Source organism: Amblyomma americanum, chromosome 1 (assembly GCF_052857255.1).
Source record: "Amblyomma americanum isolate KBUSLIRL-KWMA chromosome 1, ASM5285725v1, whole genome shotgun sequence".
NCBI classification, from domain to species: Eukaryota; Metazoa; Arthropoda; class Arachnida; order Ixodida; family Ixodidae; genus Amblyomma; species Amblyomma americanum.
The window spans coordinates 535,344,400-535,366,097 of NC_135497.1; the positions used below are offsets into that span (position 1 = coordinate 535,344,400).

General features: G+C 44.4%; 1 protein-coding gene across 1 annotated transcript in view; it reads left to right on the forward strand.

Moving 5' to 3' along the window:
* LOC144129205 (hemicentin-1-like) overlaps nt 1-21,698 on the forward strand; it is a 414,526-nt gene that overhangs the window by 44,954 nt on the left and 347,874 nt on the right. Inside the window, exon 5 of the mRNA XM_077663195.1 lies at nt 17,613-17,718. Within this exon, the coding sequence (XP_077519321.1) occupies nt 17,613-17,718 (106 nt within the window). The remainder of the gene's footprint in view (nt 1-17,612; nt 17,719-21,698) is intronic.

Genomic DNA, 21,698 nt, shown 5'->3' on the forward strand with positions numbered 1-21,698 from the left:
TGGGCCAGAATGTCGACAGTCGGGGCTGGAAAGCTGCGACGTCCCGTGGGCGCAAGGTAGCATCAGGCGGAAGGTCACCTGAGGGCGGGAGGTTGCTGGGGTCGGTCATCTCTTTGGCCGGAGTCGTCACTGTAGAGAATTTGCTGGGTCGCAGCGGAGCGCTTGAGCAAGAGGACCAGCTCGTAGCAGTCTCTTAGAACCGAACAGCCTGTACCGTGTATGCGGTTGGTTGGTTGGCCTCAAACAATGCTGGCCCATACCCACTGCGGGGGAGTGGCCAGGACACAGGGGGTTACTTGCTGGATACAGGAACGTTTTGACAAGAAAAGGAGTAGTAATAGTGTGTAGGTTGATAGATTGGAAGGCGCAAGGACAGGGGTCATGATAACTTGGCGATCGAAGACGGGACAGTTGCTTAATGTGCATAATAGCATACAGTACCTGAAATTTCTCAATTTCGTACAAGCTGAGAGCGGGAAAAAGCAACTAGAATGGGAGTCGCTGCGTTTCTTGAAGGAAATTTCGCACAGCAGAGCGCACACTCCTGTCTCTTCGTCCAAGCAAAGAAACGCCAATGGAAAGAACAACCGCAGAGGACACAGGCAAACCCAGTTTATGAAACGGAATTTGCAAAAGACGATTGCTCAAATGAGAAAAGCGGCGACAGAAGAGCCGGAAGTGATCTATTGTCTTATGTTCGGCACAAAAACGGCACAATAGGGAAACCGCCAGGCCAGATCTCTGAAGGTAGAAATTTAGAAGGGGAACCCGGCAACGCAAACGCGCGAAAAAAACCTCTAGTCTGCGTGAGCGCCGGTCTTTGCTACTCCAAGGATGCAGAAGATGCTGATCTTCGGTAGACGATGTAAGAGCCGAGGCAGCAAATTTCTGATATTTTGTGTAGCTGCGAATGCTCACCGAGCTGTATACGCACAGGTTGGCAGGACAGCAATAATTGTGCCGCAGAAAGAGGCCCTTGCAAAGGAATCTGAAACATCATTTAATTGAAAGCCCTTGTGCCCCGGTACCCAAACCAACCTTACCAAATTTAGATGAAGCGGGATCAGGAACTTAAAGAGGCGCAATGCCCGAGACTCAGTGGGTGAGGATAATGAAGAGCAAATGGGCAGAGAGTCCGTCATAACCACCACCTGGGAAACGGTAGATTCTAATTTCCCTAATGCTAAGATTACTGCTAATAATTCAGGCAGACAAATTGAAGTGATGTCAGGAAGACTTAGAAAAAAAAGACTAACGCAGTGAAGATGAAAAAAAATTCCACACCTGCTTTTTCGCGATCCTGCGAGGCATCAGTAGCAATAAGAATGTGAGAGCGGAATGACCTTAGGGTGGTCCTGCAAAAGACCCTGAAGAAGCGGGAAGGGCTGCAGCTTTGCATTCGCTGGGAAAATGTCGTGGAATTCAATCTGGACAGAAGATGAGCTGTTATACATTTGGCGGACATCTGTGAACTGAATGTTTAGGGGATCAAGGAGGGACTGTACGAAACATACCTGTGGAATATGTAAACGAGACCAGGCGGCACTAAAAAAGACTGCAGGTTGACTAAGAAATATTACTCTGGAGGCGTGAAGAGATCTGTCGCACAATTTAAAAATATTTGAACTGATAAAAGCCGAAACCTAGCTGATAAAGATTGGATTCACGCCTCAAGGTGCAGAACAGCATTGTCGACATATTTGGAAGCCCCAGGCAGAGGCGCAACGCCTCACGCTCCAAGAGCACAAGAGGGCGAAGTTGATAGGCAGGAGCATCTCAGAATAAAACATAGCGGAACTCCAAAATTGGGCGGATGTACATTTTCTAACTTATCAGAAGTGTATGCCTTCTCATGCCTGACCGAGAACTACAAAGCCTACGCAGGATGCCAATGGCCCGAACTCCTTTTGCAGAAACTTGCTCAGTGTATGGCCGCAAGGATAGAGTAGTGTCTTATATTACTCCGAGATGCTTCACCGTCTGTGCTTGAGGAATTACTTTATTTCTATAGACCAGGAAGATATTTACCGGAACAGAAACCGCAAATTATAACAAAGCGCATTTCTTCACATTAAGGGACAGATGCAATCTTCCTAATCAGCTGTCAAGAGCATTGAGGTAATTTTGCAAAGTATGATAAAGAGTATGAATATCACCAGCTTACGCAAAAAAAGCAATATCGTCGGCGTACATATCTGTTTCCACATTCTGAATGCATGGAATTCAGTTATAAAAAACGTTAAATAGAACAGATGAGAGAACTGATCCTTGCGGTACACCTCTTGTCTGTTGAAATCTCCTAGAGGAAACACCATTTTGGCAGCAATAAAATTCTCTATTTTCTAAAAAAGCAGAAATACAAGCTACAAAATAGTTTGGAATGTTGAATTCCTGTAATCTGAGCAACAGAGCCGAGTGCTCAGCGCTGTTGTATGCTTTACTGACATCGAAAGTGAGAAGTGCAGCAAACTGTTTTCCGTTGTGAGCTTATTTAACACGACTCTCTAGGTCAGTATGAGTGCACCAAATTGAATAGCCTGGCCTGAAACCATTTGGACACGTATTCAAGGGAGCATTTTCAGAAATGAAAAACGTGACACGGCTGAGAAGGACCCTTTCCACCAATTTCACTAGGTTCGATGTAATTGATATAGAGCGTACGTTGTGTAAAGTATAACCCTCCCACTGCTTTTTAAGCAATGGAACTATTTCAGCAAGACGCCACTCATTGGGTATCCAAGGACATTTAATGGAATTTTTAATTAGAGCCAATAGGTCTTCAGGAGATTCATTGAACAAAATTTTAATCATAGATGAAGTGCCATCATGGGGGCCAGGAGACGCTTGGGATAAGCGCAGAACAATTTGCGACAGCTCAGGCATATACACCTGAGTGAAATCACTTGAGGTGCATCTGAATATAGCTGGAGAAGGTAGAGAAGATGTAAAGCGAAGCTCTAGCCCACACGCAATGTCCTCTAAGGCCGTGGCGATATCAGCAGGGAACTGAACGAGGGATTCAATGTTGACAGCCGGTGGAATAACTTTTTTGCGCCTAATGAAATTAATCAAAGCTCGTTTATTTCTAAATGCGAAGGAAAATCATAATGATTTGTATTATACTCCTCCTTTGCGCAGGAGGCAGTGCGCTTAAATCTTGCTCTAACATACTTATAATCCAACCAATTTGTTGGGCATTGATTTATGAGAAGTGTCTTCCAAGCTGCTTTCCGTCTGTATTCCACCAGTTGTGTGCGATTGCAAACTTGGTTCTCTTCACGAAAAATTCACACTTTTGCCTTGCATGTTCCCGCACTGAAATTAGATGTGTAGCCTTGCATTCGGCGCTTGTTCCAGCGCATGGGTCTGAAGTGAGTTTCAGAGCTGATTTTAGCGTGTCTTTAAAGCAACTGTAATTTATTAACGTGCGCTGATGAAGCTCATAAAGAGTTAATTTAGAGGCAAACTTGAAACTAATCAGTAGATGATTACTGTTTGTTGCAAAGTCAACAGGCGCCCAAGACGTAACAAAGACTCCTGCTGGGAACGAAAAAGTTAAATCTAAGACAGAGCGGCATTGGCTCCGAACAAACATAGGCAATCCGGAATTGTTGCAGATGAAGTTTTAGTCGGAAACCCAATCAAATAGCCTAGAACTAAAGGTGACTGTTTTAAATCCCCACGCCACATGATGCGAATTGAAGTCACCAAGTAATAAAATCTGAGAACGGCTACTAGACATGAGTAGGTCAAGGGGCCGAGTGTCATGCACACTTGACGGGAAATGTGGATTAGCTACCGTAAACGGCTGTTGACCTGGGACACTGAGGTCAACCGCATGGATTTCACATTCATTATCTGCATATTGAAAAGAAATGCATGCCCTGTGACAAAACTTCGTAGAGAATAGAACTAGCAACCCTCCCTCTCGTGATGACCGATCAAGCCGGAATGGACAGTAATTTTTTAGATGATAATTGACATCTGTAGTTAGCCATGTTTCCTGCAATGCAATTAAATCTAGTAGAAGCTGATTGCATAGGCAATATAAATCTGTTGAAGTTGAAAATATAGAACGGCAATTCCACTGGAACGGCAATTCTACTTAAGAACTCTATCTTGGCGGGAGTGCCGCAGCCGCTACTGCCTTTTCTAGAATCCTGGTCTTTGGTCTGACTAGCGTTTTTTTTTCTTCGACTAGGAGCAAGATGGACCTGCAATATTCAAAGGAGACCCGCTTCTTTCTAGGCCCGAATATCTAACTCCATGTCCACACAGTCCATAGAGGATGCGTCTATAACGCTGTTCGGAAGAAAGACATCAGAAGTCTTTTGTTGCTCATATTAGTTTGGCCCTCTTGAGCGCAGTTGATTACCACAGAAGGAAAAGCAGCTTCCGAAGCCAAAGAAGGCAAGAGCGGAGCGGTGGCCACCTGCAGCAGATTGAACATCTGGGTACCTAAGACCTGCGAAATGCACGTGGATACGGTTTCCATAATGCGATCCATTGCATTTGCACAGCTATCTCAACTGCCGCTGTGATAGCCTGGGACCAACTGGCATTCATTATGGCTGGGCATTTGGCAGTCACACTAGAGTAGCCTGAGGATCTCTTACTGACTGCGGCAAAAGCTCTCCATAAGCCTCGGACACCTGAACTTCTTGTGCTCGTGCAGGACAGTCAGGCGAATCAGCTGGGTTAGCACCACTACACAAGCAACATTTCTCTTGCTGTTCAGGACATTCCTCTAGCACCCATCTGCTCCAGCTTTTTTGCGGAGCAGAACGCTAGGACCTCGACCTAAAACGCCTCATCGTGTACTTAGCCAGCAAGTTTTCTTCACCACTCGCCTCATTCAAGTGAGGATTGTCCCAACAAACACAAAACCTCCTCAAAATCTCCCAAAAATATCCCATCAGGACATTTGCAATGTCCCCAGGAGGTTCTCATCTTTCCCGAAGACGTCTAAAAAACGTCCACACAACTAGCCGTTTTGAAAAAGTTGTGCGTCCCAGGGACAGCCCCAAAAGGTTAATGCTAGATTTCTCGACTCTGGCTCAATAAAATTATTTCTTCTTTTTCATGCAGACTTCAGGCATCTAAGCGCACATATGTGCCAAATTTCAGGCACATGCTTACGTTACAGGTGGTGTAATACATCTGTCAACTCGCGTGAATGCTTGCTGGCTAGGCCATTCAGACTTACCTGTTTACATGAAATGTGCTTTAACAAGTTGAAAATTTGGGCTGGTTGGTGCATGATCTTGTGTCGGGAGCAGCGCAGCACGAGACAAAAGAGAGGGGGGACACGACGCTGAATAACAACCATTTTTTTGTAATGCACATTCTTCGAATATATGTATCTCGCTCGTATAAGAAAGAAAAGAAAGAAGCATGAAAAACGCATAAGATGTACACGTGGTGAAATATTAGGACATCGCACGCAGGTAATCCATTCGCTGTCACGAAGCGCTGTTGAAGGTATGCAGACGCATATGTCGCTCTTTGGTCGGATGTTGAAGGCTTCTTCAATCTCCCTGATCCGTTGATCAATACACGACGGGATGACCATTGTGTTGATAAGGTGCGGAGCGCATTCATGCTCTCTGCAATGTTTTGCTAATTCACTGCTGATGGCGCCCTTCAGGGATCTGTTGTGCTCTCGAAGCTGTTTTCTCAAACAGCGCCCTGTTTGACCAATGTATGTGCGTCCGCATGACAGAGGTATTTCATAAACCCCGCTTTATGAAGAAACCCCGCTTATAAGCCCGATCCCGCCCATATAACAGGAAATAGTAGCTCAATACAGATGTAATTTCAGTTTATTAGATGTGCTCTTTGCATTTAAATGAATACAAACAGGAGACGCATATGTATGCACCATTTAACACACAATGTACGGAGCACTACGACACCAGGAAATAATAATGGCCAAAATTTTCTCTAGCTCTGAGAAATCTGAAAAAATAGAGTAATAAAACATAATACAGGCTGAAAGTTGATGCACCTTAAGCAAACATTCTGAAGGGTACAAAAGCATATATGCACACGCAAAAGCAAACGCATGTAAGGAGCAACCTGGGTGCCAGAAGAAAAGACGATATGGACACACGACACAGATACGCGGTTTCAGGTTACGGATTTTCTGCAGGATGAAACCTCTCTCTCGCTATGCCTCTCGCACGAGCCTCGGAGTAATCTTGAGCGTGTTATCAAAACAGAAAAAAAATTAATTCTACGAGGAGAAAATAAAAAACGAGCATAAACCACATACCTTGACGACGTTGCCAACAGAAACCCGGGGATGAAATAAAATGCTGCAACTCATATATATGAGTTCAACGCAGCCTTCTGTCCTGCGCCTTCTCACGGCCAGCGAACGCTCAAACATACGCGTTACACCCTCGTTACACCCTGTTTTATTTTCTTGTGACTAAGTGTGGAGGTAAGACTGCTTGGTGCCGGATGGAAAGGGGGGACGTCTTGAGGTAGGAGCCCTGGCTCGCCGCACCCATGGTACAGCAGACCACGCGTGCTTCACAATACGGCCTGGGAGGCGAGATCAAGGTGATCAAGGCACAAGTAATACGGGGGGGGTGGGTTGGGAGTCAGCGACGCGAACACAACGCAAACTATACCGCTGCGACCGGACGGCAATGTAGGTAGAGCAGGTTAATCCATGGGCACTCGCAGCAAGAGTCTGGTGGGCTTCCGAAGATCTCTCCCGCCTATGACCGCAGTGGACGGCCACGCGGCCACCAACAACACACCACAGTCGTCGGAGGCGCTGAGGGAAGCAGAGTGCGTGCTAGGATTCGCCCATTGCCTTGAAATCCGCTGCCGCGAACGACGCTTGTAAGAGCGCCATTATGGTGTAGGGCCGTGAAGCTGTGCAAGGGACTTGCGATGCGCCGCGCGCCGCTGCACCACTTCCAAAAGGAATTATGTGGGCACGCCGAGGTGCGCGGGAAAGCTGCCATGAATCCGCAGGCTACGAAGTTCACGACAGCCCAGTGATGAGAGCGAGCTGCTGCGCGCTGGGGCTTACGCGCCAGCGGCTAGGGGCTGCGCGAATACGTGTGCGCAAGATGGCTTCCGTCCAGCGAGGAAGCCGGGCGAGCGACGGGAGGCCCATTTCTGCGCCTCTGCTAGACAGCGGCACAACGAGGACTGCTGGTAGTTGGAGATGCCTGCAGGGACCGCCGTACCGTGCTGAAGTTGGAAACACTATTGAAGACGGGCACGTTGGTGACCGCCGCTCCCGGCGATGCGATGAAAAGGCAGACCGCCGTCGCCTGCCTGCAGCATGGAGCCGACGGCCCATGAGAGAGATGCGGGGCGAACTGCGCTTCCTCGGCTGTTCGAACAAAACTATCTGATCTCTCAAAACGGCGAGTGCAAGCGCAAAACCTTCTCTCCCCGTAGCTTTTGGCGCAAGGGAACGAGAAAATAGAGCGAGGAGTCAATTTGCATTTTTTGTTGAAAAGCATTGGTCCCAAAAACGTTCTCCTAGTTACCTTTCTGGGACAAATATGCTATGATTTGTTTTTGTTTCTGCTTAACACCCTCGAAAAAACGTTTCTAGGACATTAGTGGGCGCACTTCCCTTTTGCTTCTGTTTCTATGTCCTGCCTCTACGGCCTGGAAATGTTCGATAAATGTACTGGGACAGGGACATTCCATCCTTTCTGGGCGCTCCTGGGGAGGTACGTTGTTTGCTGGGGTCTGCCTTTTGTGTACAGAATTTTGTCCTCGTGATGAAGAAATTCGCAGCGAACAAAGCAGCCTACCTCCTTGTTTTACCTGCAAGTCTCCGGGAAGTAGTTCTACAGGCTTCACACGAAGAGCCAACAGCTGGACATCTCGAATTTTCTTGAACCCCCCGCCGCATTCAAGACAAGTTTTACTGGCCTCGACTGTCTGCCGGTGTCGCACATTATGTGAAAACCTGCCTAGATTGGCAGCGACGAAAGACCCCTCGCACCCGACAAACAGGATTTCTGAGCCCTATTGAACCCCACTGAAGGCCCTTCCAACACGTAGGCATGGACTTGCTTGGCCATTTCCCGAAGTCAACTTCTGGAATAAGTGGATCATCATAGCGACCGACTACCTGACCCGCTACGCTGAGGCAAAAGCCCTACCGAAATGAACAGCAACAGAAGTCACCAAATATTTTGTGGTGTGCATTCTTTTCCGACACGGCGCCCCCAATGTGCTCATTACGGACAGACGAACTGCTTTCTTGCCGGAAATGACGCAAGCCATCCTGCGGTACAGCCAAACAAGCCACTGGAGGACAACTACTTACCATCAGCAGATCAATGAACTGTTGAAGTGCCTGAACAAAGCCATCGCTGAGATGCTCGTCATGTATTTCGATGCCGAACAGAAGACCTGGGATGTCATTCTGCCTTACGTCGTCTTCGCCTACGATACCGCAGTGCAGAAGACCACGCAGATGGCGCCTTTTAGGCTCTTAGGCTTTGGGCAGGGAGGCCATGACTACGTTAGACGCCATGCTGCGCAACATTTCCGAAGAAGAGAACGTCGACGTCGCCGCCTACCTTCAGCGCGCAGAAGAGTCAAGACTTGTCCTACTATGCAGCTGACCGACGCCAGACTCTACAACCTACGAAGATGCAACGCGGAATACAAACCAGGAGACCAAGTCTGGGTTTGGACGCCCAACCGCCGCCGTGGATTGAGGGAAAAACTTTTGCGCCACTATTTCTGCCCGTATAAGGTTCTTCGTCGGCTAGGTGAACTGGACTGTGAAGTCGTCCCTGAGGGAATGACTGCATCCTAGCGACGCCGCATACGACCAGAAGTTATGTCGTCCATCTAAAGCCCTTATGCGCGCGCTAAAGGACGCCGTGTTTCCTCGCTCGGTGTATATAGAGCATAATCCGTTTTATTTGTTTCTAGACACCTTATTTGTTTTAAAGCATCGGGTCGATGCTTCTTTGAGAGGGGAGTAATGCCGCGAATATTTGTAGTGTTTGATTCTTCTTCATAGCTGTCGGCGCGCCACTTTATCTCTTTGTTTGCGATTTAAGACCCGACCATAATTATCTCGATTGATCGCATCCAGCCGGATCCGCTTCTACGCTGTTTTGGAATGATGTAGTAACTTTGCACTCCGTATCTCAAAGTTCATTATCAACTTTAAATTGAGCACGGCCGAGAGCGGCGGGCATTCTGTTCGACGACCGCCGAGCACACTTGGTACTGCGCCGCCAACGCCACCGAGTCATTCAGTGCTTTGCGGGCGCAGATCAGCCCCATTAGAGTTTCGTTTGCAAGCCATTTTCGCTGCCTTCCTGCTTGCCGAACTGCAGTAGCCACTACGTGACAATATGTTTATATAGACAGCCCGTGCTTTGGAAATCTGGATGGTTACTCGGGAGTGCCGCGAGGACATATAATTTGGCCTGTTTTATTTATTATCTACGTAAATGACTTCGTCCGCTCTGTGAAATCAATTGTGTTGTTTAAATTGTTTGCAGAATATTGCGTCTTTTTAAAACTATAAATTGTGTTGCTGCTCAAACTGAGCTGAACGCAAATCTGAAATGACTAGTAAATTGCTGTAAGAAGTGGGGTATGATTATAAAATAAAAAAAATGCCATAAGTGCCTTACCAATAAAAAAACAAATTTTTATAGAACATCGATGGCAACTTAAATAAAAAAAAGACAAATAAGGTATTTAGACGCTACAATCCCATACAGGCCTAAATGGACAGCACACATTGACAACGTATGCTCTTCAGCTTGTAAAAAACTAGGGTTCTTAAAACATAAATTAGGAAGGTAATCAAATGCGCATAGAAACAAGGCACAAGAACCCATAGTAAGACTTTCTCCAGAGCACGCGAGCTTTGCGTTCGATCCGCATACAACGCTAGATGTAGAAAAAATGGAAAAATTTCAAAGCTTAGGCACTAATCATTTATACAACCGTTACAAACGCCGAGACTCTCTGTCTATCATGGAAGGAACAGAGTTGGAGTGCTTGAAAGAAGGAAGGTAAATTGCTCGAATTAAATTTCTCAGTCGCTTATATTTTTTGAAAGTAGGCTTAGATCCCCAAAAGTGCGTAATTAAATACTCATAAGAAATCGCGTCATAAGCTGACCGCTATATTGAACCAATCTTGCTCGCACTAATGACAAGTAGTCATTTTTTCCGAATGCAATCGCAGAGTGAAACTTACTTCCGCATGTGCTGAGTTCCTAGTCGCATTCGCGCCTTTACTCTTTTCAACGGACAGTATGCAGTAAGGGTACGTGAACGAAGTATGGTCTACGTTCCTGATTTAATTTTTTAGCTAAAATATATTTCAACATTTTTAATTCATGTAAAATTAACGGCTACAAAGGTTTCCATAAAGAACCGTTAAAGAAAAATTAGAGGACGCTTAAGGTTCACCTCTAAGAGTGGATTGCCACAGCTTATGGTAGCGGTGCCAGGGTATTATTACTTATGTACGCATCAGTGCGCAAAAACATTTCACGAAGTCAAAGTCCACAACGCATTCACAAGGTCCACTGTTATTCAGTTCGAACAAACGAGCCTTCGTAGCGTGTTCTGCGCGTGCTCGCCTCGCAATCTGAAAGACTTATGTTTGATTCTTTGTACCTTTACAAGCTTTTATTTTTTTATTTGGAGGTTCGTGATTTCAACACCGAAAACGCCAACAACGCCGAAACCGGTTTTTCTGCGACACGAGCTTCTTAACGCTGTCGCGTTAAACTCAGCAAAAGTAGTTTTTAACTCTGTTAAGTTAGGATATTTTTTGCAAATTTTGGGATTCGATTAGATTTCTACACCTATTTAGATAAAAAAGCTCAAAAGTGCTAATTTCGTCTAATGAAAATAGGCAGTAGTGGTGAATGTTGCTTTGCGGGAACGGCACGCGCACAAGTATGGTTTCCAGCGGGTTGATATTTGCCTGTCAACAGGTCCGGTTTCTAGGCGCTGCCATGACTTCAAGCGCTAGAACCTCGCTCTACCTTATGGAAAGCTGCTACCAAACACGGCTGACAACGGCAATGAGTATTCCCTACATAGCGCTATCACCACGTCTACAAGCCGGAGCGCCAAGCCGTTTTTCCAGCCTAACTGTAATTGTCGCCGACGCAGCTGACAGACATGTTCTACCAAGGAACCTTCATGGTTTGGTGTATGGTTTATGGGGGCTTAACGCCCCAAAGCAACGCAGGCTATTAGGGACGCCGTAGCGGAGGGCTCCGCAAATTTCTACCACCTGGGGTTCTTTAACGTGCACTATTATACGTACACGGGCGTCTAGAATTTCGCCTCTACCGAAATTCATTCTCCGCGGCCTGGATCGAACCCGGGTCTTTCGGGTCACCAGCCGAGCGCCATAACCACTGAGTCACCGCGGCGGCCCGGAACCTGCATGGGTAGCTGCTAGCAATTGCCGTTTACCACGGCATTGAGTGTTCCCAACAAAAGCAGACGCTTGGCCCTCACGGTTTCATGTGCGGGCACGGCACGCAGACAAGCATGGTTGCCAACGAGTTGATGTTTGCTGTCAGCAGGTTCGATTTCTAGTTGACGCCACGACTTCATCCGCGAGCACTGCGTCTACAAGCCGGCGCGGCCGCCGCTGTTTCCAGATTGTCTGTAATTGTCGCTGACAGACATGTTCTACCAAGGAGCCTTCACGGGTAGCTTCTACCAATCACAGTTCACCACGGCAATGAGTGTTCTGTACATAAGCGAACTCCCGACCACCATAGCTTCATTGTTGGTGTGGATGTCTGAAGCTTAGCACTAGTGGTGATGTTAAGTTGCATTAGCGCATAATCATAGCCACACATGAAAACTTTGAACAGGCTTTGCAAAAGCTGGATGAGTATGAAAAGACGCTTGTGCACATTACACGTGAAGAGAGGACAACTTGAAAAGTTATGAAAGAAAAGAGTATCCAGCCACAAAAATTTTGCGCATCACTTAGTTAAACCAAATCTTCCTTTTATAAAATCAGTAACGCACAGAAGAAAGGGACTGGCTTAAAATAAATAGTCGCTGAGCTATATAGCAATGTATCTCAGCGTTTGGGCGAGTTGGTTGTTCATAGTGGATGAAAATCTTGAGCACACAAAAAACATGGACAATAAAGGGGGCACACACAGGCTGAAACTTCAAATGCATTTTTATTGCAAGTGCAACATATATATATATATATATATATATATATATATATGCTTCCACAATCAGATGCAGTTTGCGCCTGTGTATCCTCTGTCTTGTCTATATTGTGGGCGCAGAAATTCCTTCCACTATCTAGGAAAGTTGCCATCTCCTGCGACGATGAAACCTGATCATTTTTAACCTGCGTGAAGAAGGCAACGAAAAACAAGAAGAGTTTTTGAAAACTAATATCCGAAGTGTCATCAAAAGACGTACAGAACTCTCCTCTGCCATAAGTGCGTGCTCCGCTGACATCGTCGTCCTAACTGAAACTTGGCTGCATGAATACATACGTGATTCTGCAATATTCAATTCAACAAATCATTTCAACTTCTATCGTTTAAACAGGAAAGATCGGCAAGGTGGTGGCGTACTAATAGGAGTCAGCAAAAAAATACAGTCATATTCTCTTCACATAACATCAAGCATCGTAATTATATGGGTATCTCTTCAACTAGGATACCAGACAATAATCCTAGGTGCATGCTTTCGACCGCCTAATGCATCCCCTACATTTGTTGCAGAGCTTCATGATACCATTAATGTTATAGTAACGCGTTACCCTTCGTCATCGATCTTTCTATTGGGTGATTTTAACTTTCCGGGCATCGATTGGTCCTCGGTGCAACCATCCTCCTCTTCTACACTATGCAAGGAATTCACTAATTTATGCTCACTGTTTAATCTTACCCAAATTTTTACTCAGCCTACAAGAATTACTGAATTTATAACAAGTACATCAGACCTCGTACTAACAACATGCCCAGAACTGTGATCAGAAATATTCTACATGCCCCAGTTAAGCGACCATTCTTTGCTCAATTTTTCTGTCAACATTCCCATACAAATGTCGGCTAGTCACACTAAAATAATACGCATGTATCATCGCGCTGATTTCAACAAAGTTAATAATGAACTACGTTCTTTCCTGGCCACTTTTTTCGACGAATTCGACTTGCGATCGGTGAACGCAAACTGGTTCTTATTCAAGAACAAAATCTTAGATCTCACTATCCGTTTCTTACCCACTCGCGTAATATCTTATCAGCAGCATGCGCCATGGTATAACGCGTATCTTAAGCGCTTGTCTAACCGTAAGAAACGCTTCTTCCGTTCAGCTAAAGAATCACGCACTGAACATCATTGGTCCCGTTATCGCTCTGCAGCTTACACTTACAATGCTGCGGTCAAGAACGCTAAAGCCAATTACCAGAATAGCACTCTACCGGGTATGTTGCTCAATAACCCCAGAAAATTTTGGAGCGTCATTAACCCCTCTCAAACGTCTACAATAATACTAACGAATTCAAGTGACGAACCTATATCTGATACTGACTGTGCAAATGTACTGAATGATGTATTTTCGAGATTTTTTTCAAGTGGTGAAACTACGGATTTCCCTCAACTGTCTCATAATAACTTCCTCCCAATGTACCTTGTCGTCATCCATCCTGACGGTATAGTTAAAATAATTGATAATAAGATATCCTCCAGTGCTTGTGTTGATTGCATTACTACAAAGTTCCTGAAAGGTACTAAAATGTATTCATCGCTTGCCTTAACTAAAATATTTCAGCAATCTTTGAAAAACGGTGAATTACCGGCCGATTGGAAGATAGGTAAGGTGGTTCCTGTGCATAAATCTGGTAATAAACATTCGCCTTTTAACTACAGGCACATATCTATTACCAGCATCCCATGCATGCAAAATCTTAGAGCACATACTCTTTTCACATATTGTCACTTTCCTTGAATCAAACTCGTTTTTCCATCCTTCTCAGCATGGTTTTAGGAAATGCTATTCATGTGAAACACAGTTGCTCTTATTTACGCACAAACTCCACGCAATTTTAGATTGCCGCTCGATCGCTGACTGCATCTTACTAGATTTCGCGAGGGCATTTGATAAGGTTTCCCATCATCTTTTGTTACTAAAACTGCGCATGGTGGGATTAGACACTACCATTCTAAAACGGCTCGAAGTTTTTCTTACTATCGTCAGCAATTTGTTGCCGTTAACAACGTTAATTCCACCGTTCACCCTGTCCTTTCCGGTGTGCCCCAAGGCACCATCTTGGGGCCCCGGCTTTTTCTTATATTAATCAACGACTTACCCAGTAACCTTTCTTCTGTACATTTTTTTTGCCGATGACTGCGTCCTTTTTCGGGAAATAACAAATGATAGTGACAAGCACATGATTCAGTCTGACCTTAACGCTATCTCAACATGGTGTAAAACTTGGAATATGACTTTAAATGCTGAAAAGTGCAAACTAATGCGCATTTCTCGCGTTAATAATGAATTGCCCGTATATACTCTTAATGACGTGTTGCTTGATCCAGTTACAAGATATAAGTACCTCGGAATTCATATTACGTCTGACCTTAGCTGGCATAAGCACATTGAGCATATCACTAACAAAGCTAATCGCATGCTCGGATATCTGAGACGTAACTTTCACGCAGCCCCAACTAAAATCAAACTTCTACTCTATACGACACTCGTACGTTCACAACTAGAATATGCTTCATCAATCTGGGACCCTGGTGTTAAGAGTTTGAGCAACCTACTGGAGATGGTACAAAACAAATCAGCGCGGTTTATTCTCTCTGACTTTCGGCGTACATCAAGCGTAACCGCTGTGAAAACTACCCTATGCCTATCTTCACTTGCATCACGACGCAAAATTGCATGCCTGTGCCTTTTTCACAAAATATTTCATCATGAGTCTATTCGCTACGCGTTACTTCTTCCCCCTTCATATATTCCACGCCGCACAGATCACATACATAAAGAAGGCATTTCTATATGCAAAACTAAAACATTCTCTGATATTTTTATTCCTCGCACGTCATATGACAGGAACCACCTTCCTTCCTCAATTGCCACAATTCCTGACTCTGTATTGTTTAGGTCTGCTGTTACCGCTTCTATTGAATGATATATTGTGTTGATCACTTATTCTAACCTATATATGTTTTGATAATTTATTGTTCTCTGCTGTTGTTGGTATTTTCAGTGTTAATATGTATTACCCACTTCCCTCTGTAATGCTTTGCCTTGAGGGTAAAATAAATAAATAAAATAAAACATGGTTGAACTCTTAGATATGGAGGACGTTTCATTGCTTTCTCTGCAGAATGAACAAAACATGGGTAGTGTAATACACTATTGAACTCCTGTGTTGATGTTTATAATGATTTTCCTTGATATTTCGCAAATTCGACAAGCTTTTTGCGAACAGGCAGAGCGTTTCGTGAATACTCCGATGATACACAGAAATCTTTCAGTTTACCGAACTTTGCAGGAACGCGCTGTTGAAATGTACAAACTTTACTGTTGTCGGCCTACTTTTATTGGCGACAAATGTACCAACGTTCTCTGTCGACAACCTGTAATTCGGTGCGATGTTTGGTTTTGCCCGGTTCCATCACCAAACTCTCGACTTTATTTCAAGTTTCTTCTCAGTTATCGGTTATGCCATATAAGAGAACGTCTGATCTGCGTGCGCATTCGCGTACGCACCCGCATGTGTGATTGAGGAGTGTAGGGAACAGAACGTCGAAGATTACAACTTTGTCGAAAGCGCACAAATCCCACGTTCCTCCGTAGAGATAGACTCTCAACGGGATTTATGGGTACCATGTTTCTTCACCATGCCCGACGTCAATACGCCGCCCTTTACACTCAGCTAGTTTATTTACTTATTGATTTAATTGCCCTCAGGGCCTGAGGGCATCACAGAGGCTTATGTTCGAAAGCAGTACATAAAAATACATCACTAAATATATATAAATATATAAATCTAAATATATTTGAGGCTCACGAAAACAAAACAGTTGCATCGAAACAATAAAACAAATAAACAACAAATAGCACCGGGGAGAAAAAGGAAAAACCACATAAGCTTACAAAGAATCGCGAACATGGAAAAAAAACTACAGGAGATATGGCGCCCGAAAAGCATTAATATGCGTCCACAGAATAAGCAGAACAATCGTTTTAAAAAGATTGCCTGGATCAGGAGATGAACTAAAAAAGAAACACAACTGACAGTGGTGCAATATTCTGGGTTTATGACAGCATTTGATTAGTTATAGCAGATCTGAAGGCAAACTTTCGAGAAATTTGCACGGTAAATCTGGGAAGGTGATTCCAACTTATAGACGTACTGGGATGAATGAATTATAATAATGCTTGTTTTGGCATGATAGATTACCAACCGTATGAAGATGGTCGATGCGATGTGAAAGGTAGCAAGTCGGTATGTAAGCTTATTCTTAAGATTGGGGCTGCCATGATAAATCCTAAATAGGCAAAAGACAGCCCATTTTTCTACATCATGACATCTGCATGACAGCTTGAAGCGCTCTTTTAACGTACCACATGCAGCAAGTCCAGTTTATGTCTTATTTGCGCAACACGTACGGAGCTTATTTTTCTACTTCTTGGCTTAACGGCTGGTATGTAGGGGGAGGGTAGCTCAACACATCGTAGGTATTAACGTCGGTTTGAAAAGGCGAGACCCATTTCGGTTTTGGGTTTTGTCCCTTTCCTCTCGAACTCTCCAAATACAGCTTCACAGGTTTAGAATCTTCGCTGCGAGAAAGTAAATCACAACAGTTTATTTATTTATCTCGCATACTTTTCAGGCCCGAAGCCATTACGGAAAAGAGTGGTAAGGTACATAAAATAAGCCGTGCATGTTATACAATATTATTTTACAAAACGGCAGAAAATACATTAGTCTTGAAATTGCAGATCTCCGAAATGGCAGCGATGGAGAGAGGAAGGTCGTTCAAATCTACGCTGGTTTTAGGAATGAATGAATTGTGACACACTTCTGTTTTGTAAAATGAAAGAGCAACTTTAAACATGTGGTAAGAACGGGATGATATGTATGATGGGCGAGCAAAAAGATGACCTTTTATACAGGCTTATGTTGATGCATTCTATGGAAGAGACAAAGTCGAAAACATTTACGGCATGAAAAAACGTGCGGCAGGGTAAGGGTGCTTTTCATGGAAATAATGCTGGAGTGACGGGAATATTTAGTTAAGATAAAACGTGATGCGCGATTTTGAATGGATTCAAGTATGTTTAACAGTGTGATTTGACTGGGATCTCATAGTGCGCATGCATATTCTAGCTTTGGCCGCACTAATGTTTTGTAGAGTGCTAGTTTTATCAGCAAGTTGCCTTTCCTCATATTATTCTCCTGCTTTCACCTTTGTCAAAGGTTATTTAAGACAACCACTATTTCCTAATCTGCTTTGATGAATTTGGTCTTGAAGGGCACGTTAGTAGAAACTGCCAGTAGAATGTGCCAGATAATATACCAGTTTCGTCCATCTTTAGCCAACACAGATTCCGACTCTTTGTTGTAGGTGGTGCACGTCGTCCGCGCCACGGAGCACATGGAAGGCGCGTACGCCTGTCGTGCCACCAACGCTGCCGGATCGGACGAGCACACGCTCTTCCTCAGCGTGCTGGGTAAGCTCGCGCTCTGGTCACACACAGGTGCGCAGGCGATGCAGACGTTGACAGGTGCCTGCAGTGCGCTGCCGCGATGCAAAAATTCGTTTTCGCACAGCGTCGCTCTGTCGAGCAATGTGGATGGAGGGACCCGAGTGACTGCGCTGTCACGTCTCTCTTCGAACAAGCTGCGAGGTTCCACGCTGGAGATACGCTGTGACAGTGTTTCTCACGAATACAGTATGAACGCCATGCAAATGACGTACACCGAAGTACCTTTGAAGCCTCAGTATAACCAAAGCAATCACAAGAACTCCTCTCTTAACTCTGGAAAAACTCAAGATTTATTGCAAGAATTTCAATTCTAATAAGTGCAGCCTTTACCAGAAGCTTAGAGCCCAGGGGTTCCCTTTTAAGCTGTGCAGTGGGGCTCCTGTAACAATCGTGGGATTCCTACCAACGCGGGGGCAGGATCTGAAATCTCCTTCCTTTCAGCCGATTTGGAACGCTGGGGATGCATTAAGAGCCATACGGTGTGGCTCGAAAACAAACCCTCTGGCCCCTAAGCTTTTGACAAAGGTGTACATATCGACAAACCATTTAGTTCTGGTGGAATACGAAAGGAAGGACAGAGAGTACTGTAGTATAGCGGTACTGCTTCTAATAAACAGAGCAAAATAACACTTCCTGAAACTATAAATGCAGTGATTTCATACAGAAATGTTAACAAAGGAGAGCTGAAGATTTACAAAGGCCTGAACCTCTTGAAAGCTACCAGCTAAGTGTGACGAGAGTTCCACTCATTTCTTGCTTTGCGGGAACGCTCCGCTCTCTTGGCACTTAGGTCTTTGCATGGTACGCCAGTGATTGCAGAGAGGTGATCATAACTAGACAACTTTCAACGCTAGCCGAAGCATATGAGTTTGCGTTGATAGCTTGCGTTAAGAACGCTTACGGGGAGCACATTATCGCAATCGTGCGTTGAGCATCGTCTGTATATTGGCAGGAAGCCTTGCCAAAATACAGGTGAAGACGTCAACACATTTGATCTGGTTGATATAATTTGAAATGGTAAAAAGAACGGTCCCTCGCATTGAACTTTAATAATTGCGACGCTGCGCGAATAAGCGGCTTCTTTCTTGTCTTTGTGTACAGAATGTGCTTATGTTCCCAGGATTGTGTAAAATAAACAAAAAAAGTAATATGGGCGCTTCATATTTTGCCTTTTCAAATAACTCTCTTAGTGGCCACTGCTTATTTTAATACTATTCGAAAGAAGTCTAATCAGCTTTACGTTTAGTTAGCAGCAGGCTCTCGTTTCTAACACTTGTGCCACCGATTTTCTGTTTAGTTTCAAGGCTAGAGGCTCCTGAAAGCGCGTAATTTTTAAAATTTCATTTTGATCTGCTCTCAAATACTTCAGAATTTTATTCAGCGTAAATTACACTAGCATCTAAACCAACAGAATCCAATAGCGCTTATGGGCTAGGCATATATTCACTCAGTGCGATTTCTAGCACCGATAGTTGTGGTGAAGAACCACGAATGAAATTGTTGCATTCCTTATGAACACTAAGATACTAATAGAAACTAAGAAACAAAAAACTGTCTGAAATACAAGTGTCGAAACAATGATATGAAAGCATAACACCATAAAAAGAAGAGCCAATGCGAAGTGTCATGTAAGAAGCGACAGCAAAAGAAGACACGGTCGCTGATACAACGCTAAGGCCCAGGTACAGATACGAATAGAACACGGGCAAAAGTGCAGGTAAGGGCGCAAAATTCAGTGATATGTCACAACACTACTAACGACCGGTAACGGTCAACGGAGCAGCTTAACGCGAATGCGAGGATACAAAAAAAAATGGCGATGAGGTAAATGCGCAGTTTAAAACAGAACACAGGAATGTTCAAACGACCAACTCATCGTTTTCTTGGCCAACCATTTTTAAGGGGCGATACTGCGAAATCTGGCGGATCTTATCTTAGTGCCAGACTCACCCAGCATGCTTCGCCTATTTCACGGTCGCCCTCTTCCCACTGCTTTGAAATCCCCGATTCATTGCTGAAATTGTTCGAAAGGTACTCTACAAACAAAGTTTCATGAACGGCGGTGGCTCTGCATTGCGGGGGAGCGCACCAACAATGGGCGTTTTTCTCCGCTGCGATTTCCTGCGTAGATAGTCACTTTGCGGAGCAGATTTGTTCACTACTATTTTACCTATTTTGATCCGCTTGATTTGTTGCATTCCTAGGACCATAGTGCAAGTGAGGATATGTTTTTTTTCAAATCTATAGATTCTAAATTTCCTGTAGGGAATTTCTTTCTCACTCAAGATATGCCTATGAAGACTACATCGCAAAAATTCAAACAAAACATTGTTCTTCGCGAAAAAAGTTATAAAAAATCCTTGACCTTTAGCACGCAAGGAGCAACAGACTGAATGTTGATCCAACCTTCTGCCACATTTTCTTGCCTATGCGACTTTTTCACATATTCTCAAGAAAGCATATAAATAGCAACAATTTTCAAAGTATAACAGGAAACTTGTAGAGAGCAGTCATAAAATAATTACGTATATGCTCCGAAATTTAATGTAAATACATAGAGATATAAAACGTTTTGCTGAAACGCGCCCCTTGTCAAAAGGCCCCACAGGCACATATTGGCTTAGCGTACCGGAGCTTCAGTTCGGCCACCTTCTGCGCTAGTCAATGACGCTTAAATGAATTGGTGTGGTTGCTGCATCAACGAGATTCAAGATTGTTACCGGCATTCTTGGTTTATTTGCCTTTGGTCTAAATGAGTTGTAATAACACATGTCAAAGCTGCTCTTTCTGTGTCACTCTTTCGCTCCACTCTCCCGTCCCTCCTGTATAATTCTCTTCTATGTACAGGCACTGGCTCATAAAACTACTGTCGCTGTTTTTATCCAACTTTCCTCTCATTTATGGCATTTCACCATGCTGAATATATAATTGAGAACCTTCTAGAAATTGTAACTTAGACAAATCTGTATTTATGGCAGATTTTTAGAAGGAGCTGCCTTGCGACTACACCAACTGAGAAGTGGTATGAAGAAATTACAGTTTCGTTACCACTTTTCGACCTTTAACGGCGTCACAAATGACCTTAAACCGAGCTTAGTGAGTACTTTGCGAGTGTAAAAATTCACTATCTTCTCCTAAGAGCCATAACTTTGCACTTACATTTCACATTAAGCGGAATTTCCGGGACACCTATCGTCTAGAAAGAACAGAGAGGGAAGAGAGCTACTTCCGAGTGGTTTATTTTGTTAAACCGCAAGTGCCTTATATATATCCTCAACACTCCCGTGAAAAAGACAGTGCACGTGTCCGGAGCTTCGCACGAACTCGAGATAAGCTGACCCGGGAGATTATAGAAGCACAGAGAACAGCATCTCTGCTAAGTACTTGTGTTAGCTCACCTTCAATTTCATTGTCAAAAAAGAACTAGCGTTCCCCAGCATATGAACGTAGTCCTGCACACGGGTACTGGTTGTGTTCTCAGCAGCTTCGCAATGCTATCGCAAACGTACACTCTCATTGACATGGGAGTGTTGAGGACACGTATAAAGCACTAGCGGTTTTACAAAATAAGCCACTTGAAAGTAGCGCTGATTCCTGTCTGTTCCTAAGTCTTCCGTGTTGTGTTAGCACTATGAAAAATGTCATACTTGTACCAACTAGACCGACCCGGCACACTTTTGACCTCTCCTCTTGAGGCGAACTTGATCATTGCCGCGCGGAGAGAATGTTTCAGTTTTTTTTAACAAAAAGCTGGCGCATATATATCCGCTTCCTGGAGAAAGTTGGGGCGTAGGGCTCATTCACCAAATAGTGCGGAAGATTCTTCCATGTCCCGGCGCGTTTGCTGCTGTGTTCCTCTGACGAACGGCCAAGCGAATGTCACTGGTACGCCTGCCTATGCGGCGCCTTCCCTTCCTGGGCTGATTCCGCCCTTGTTAAACAAC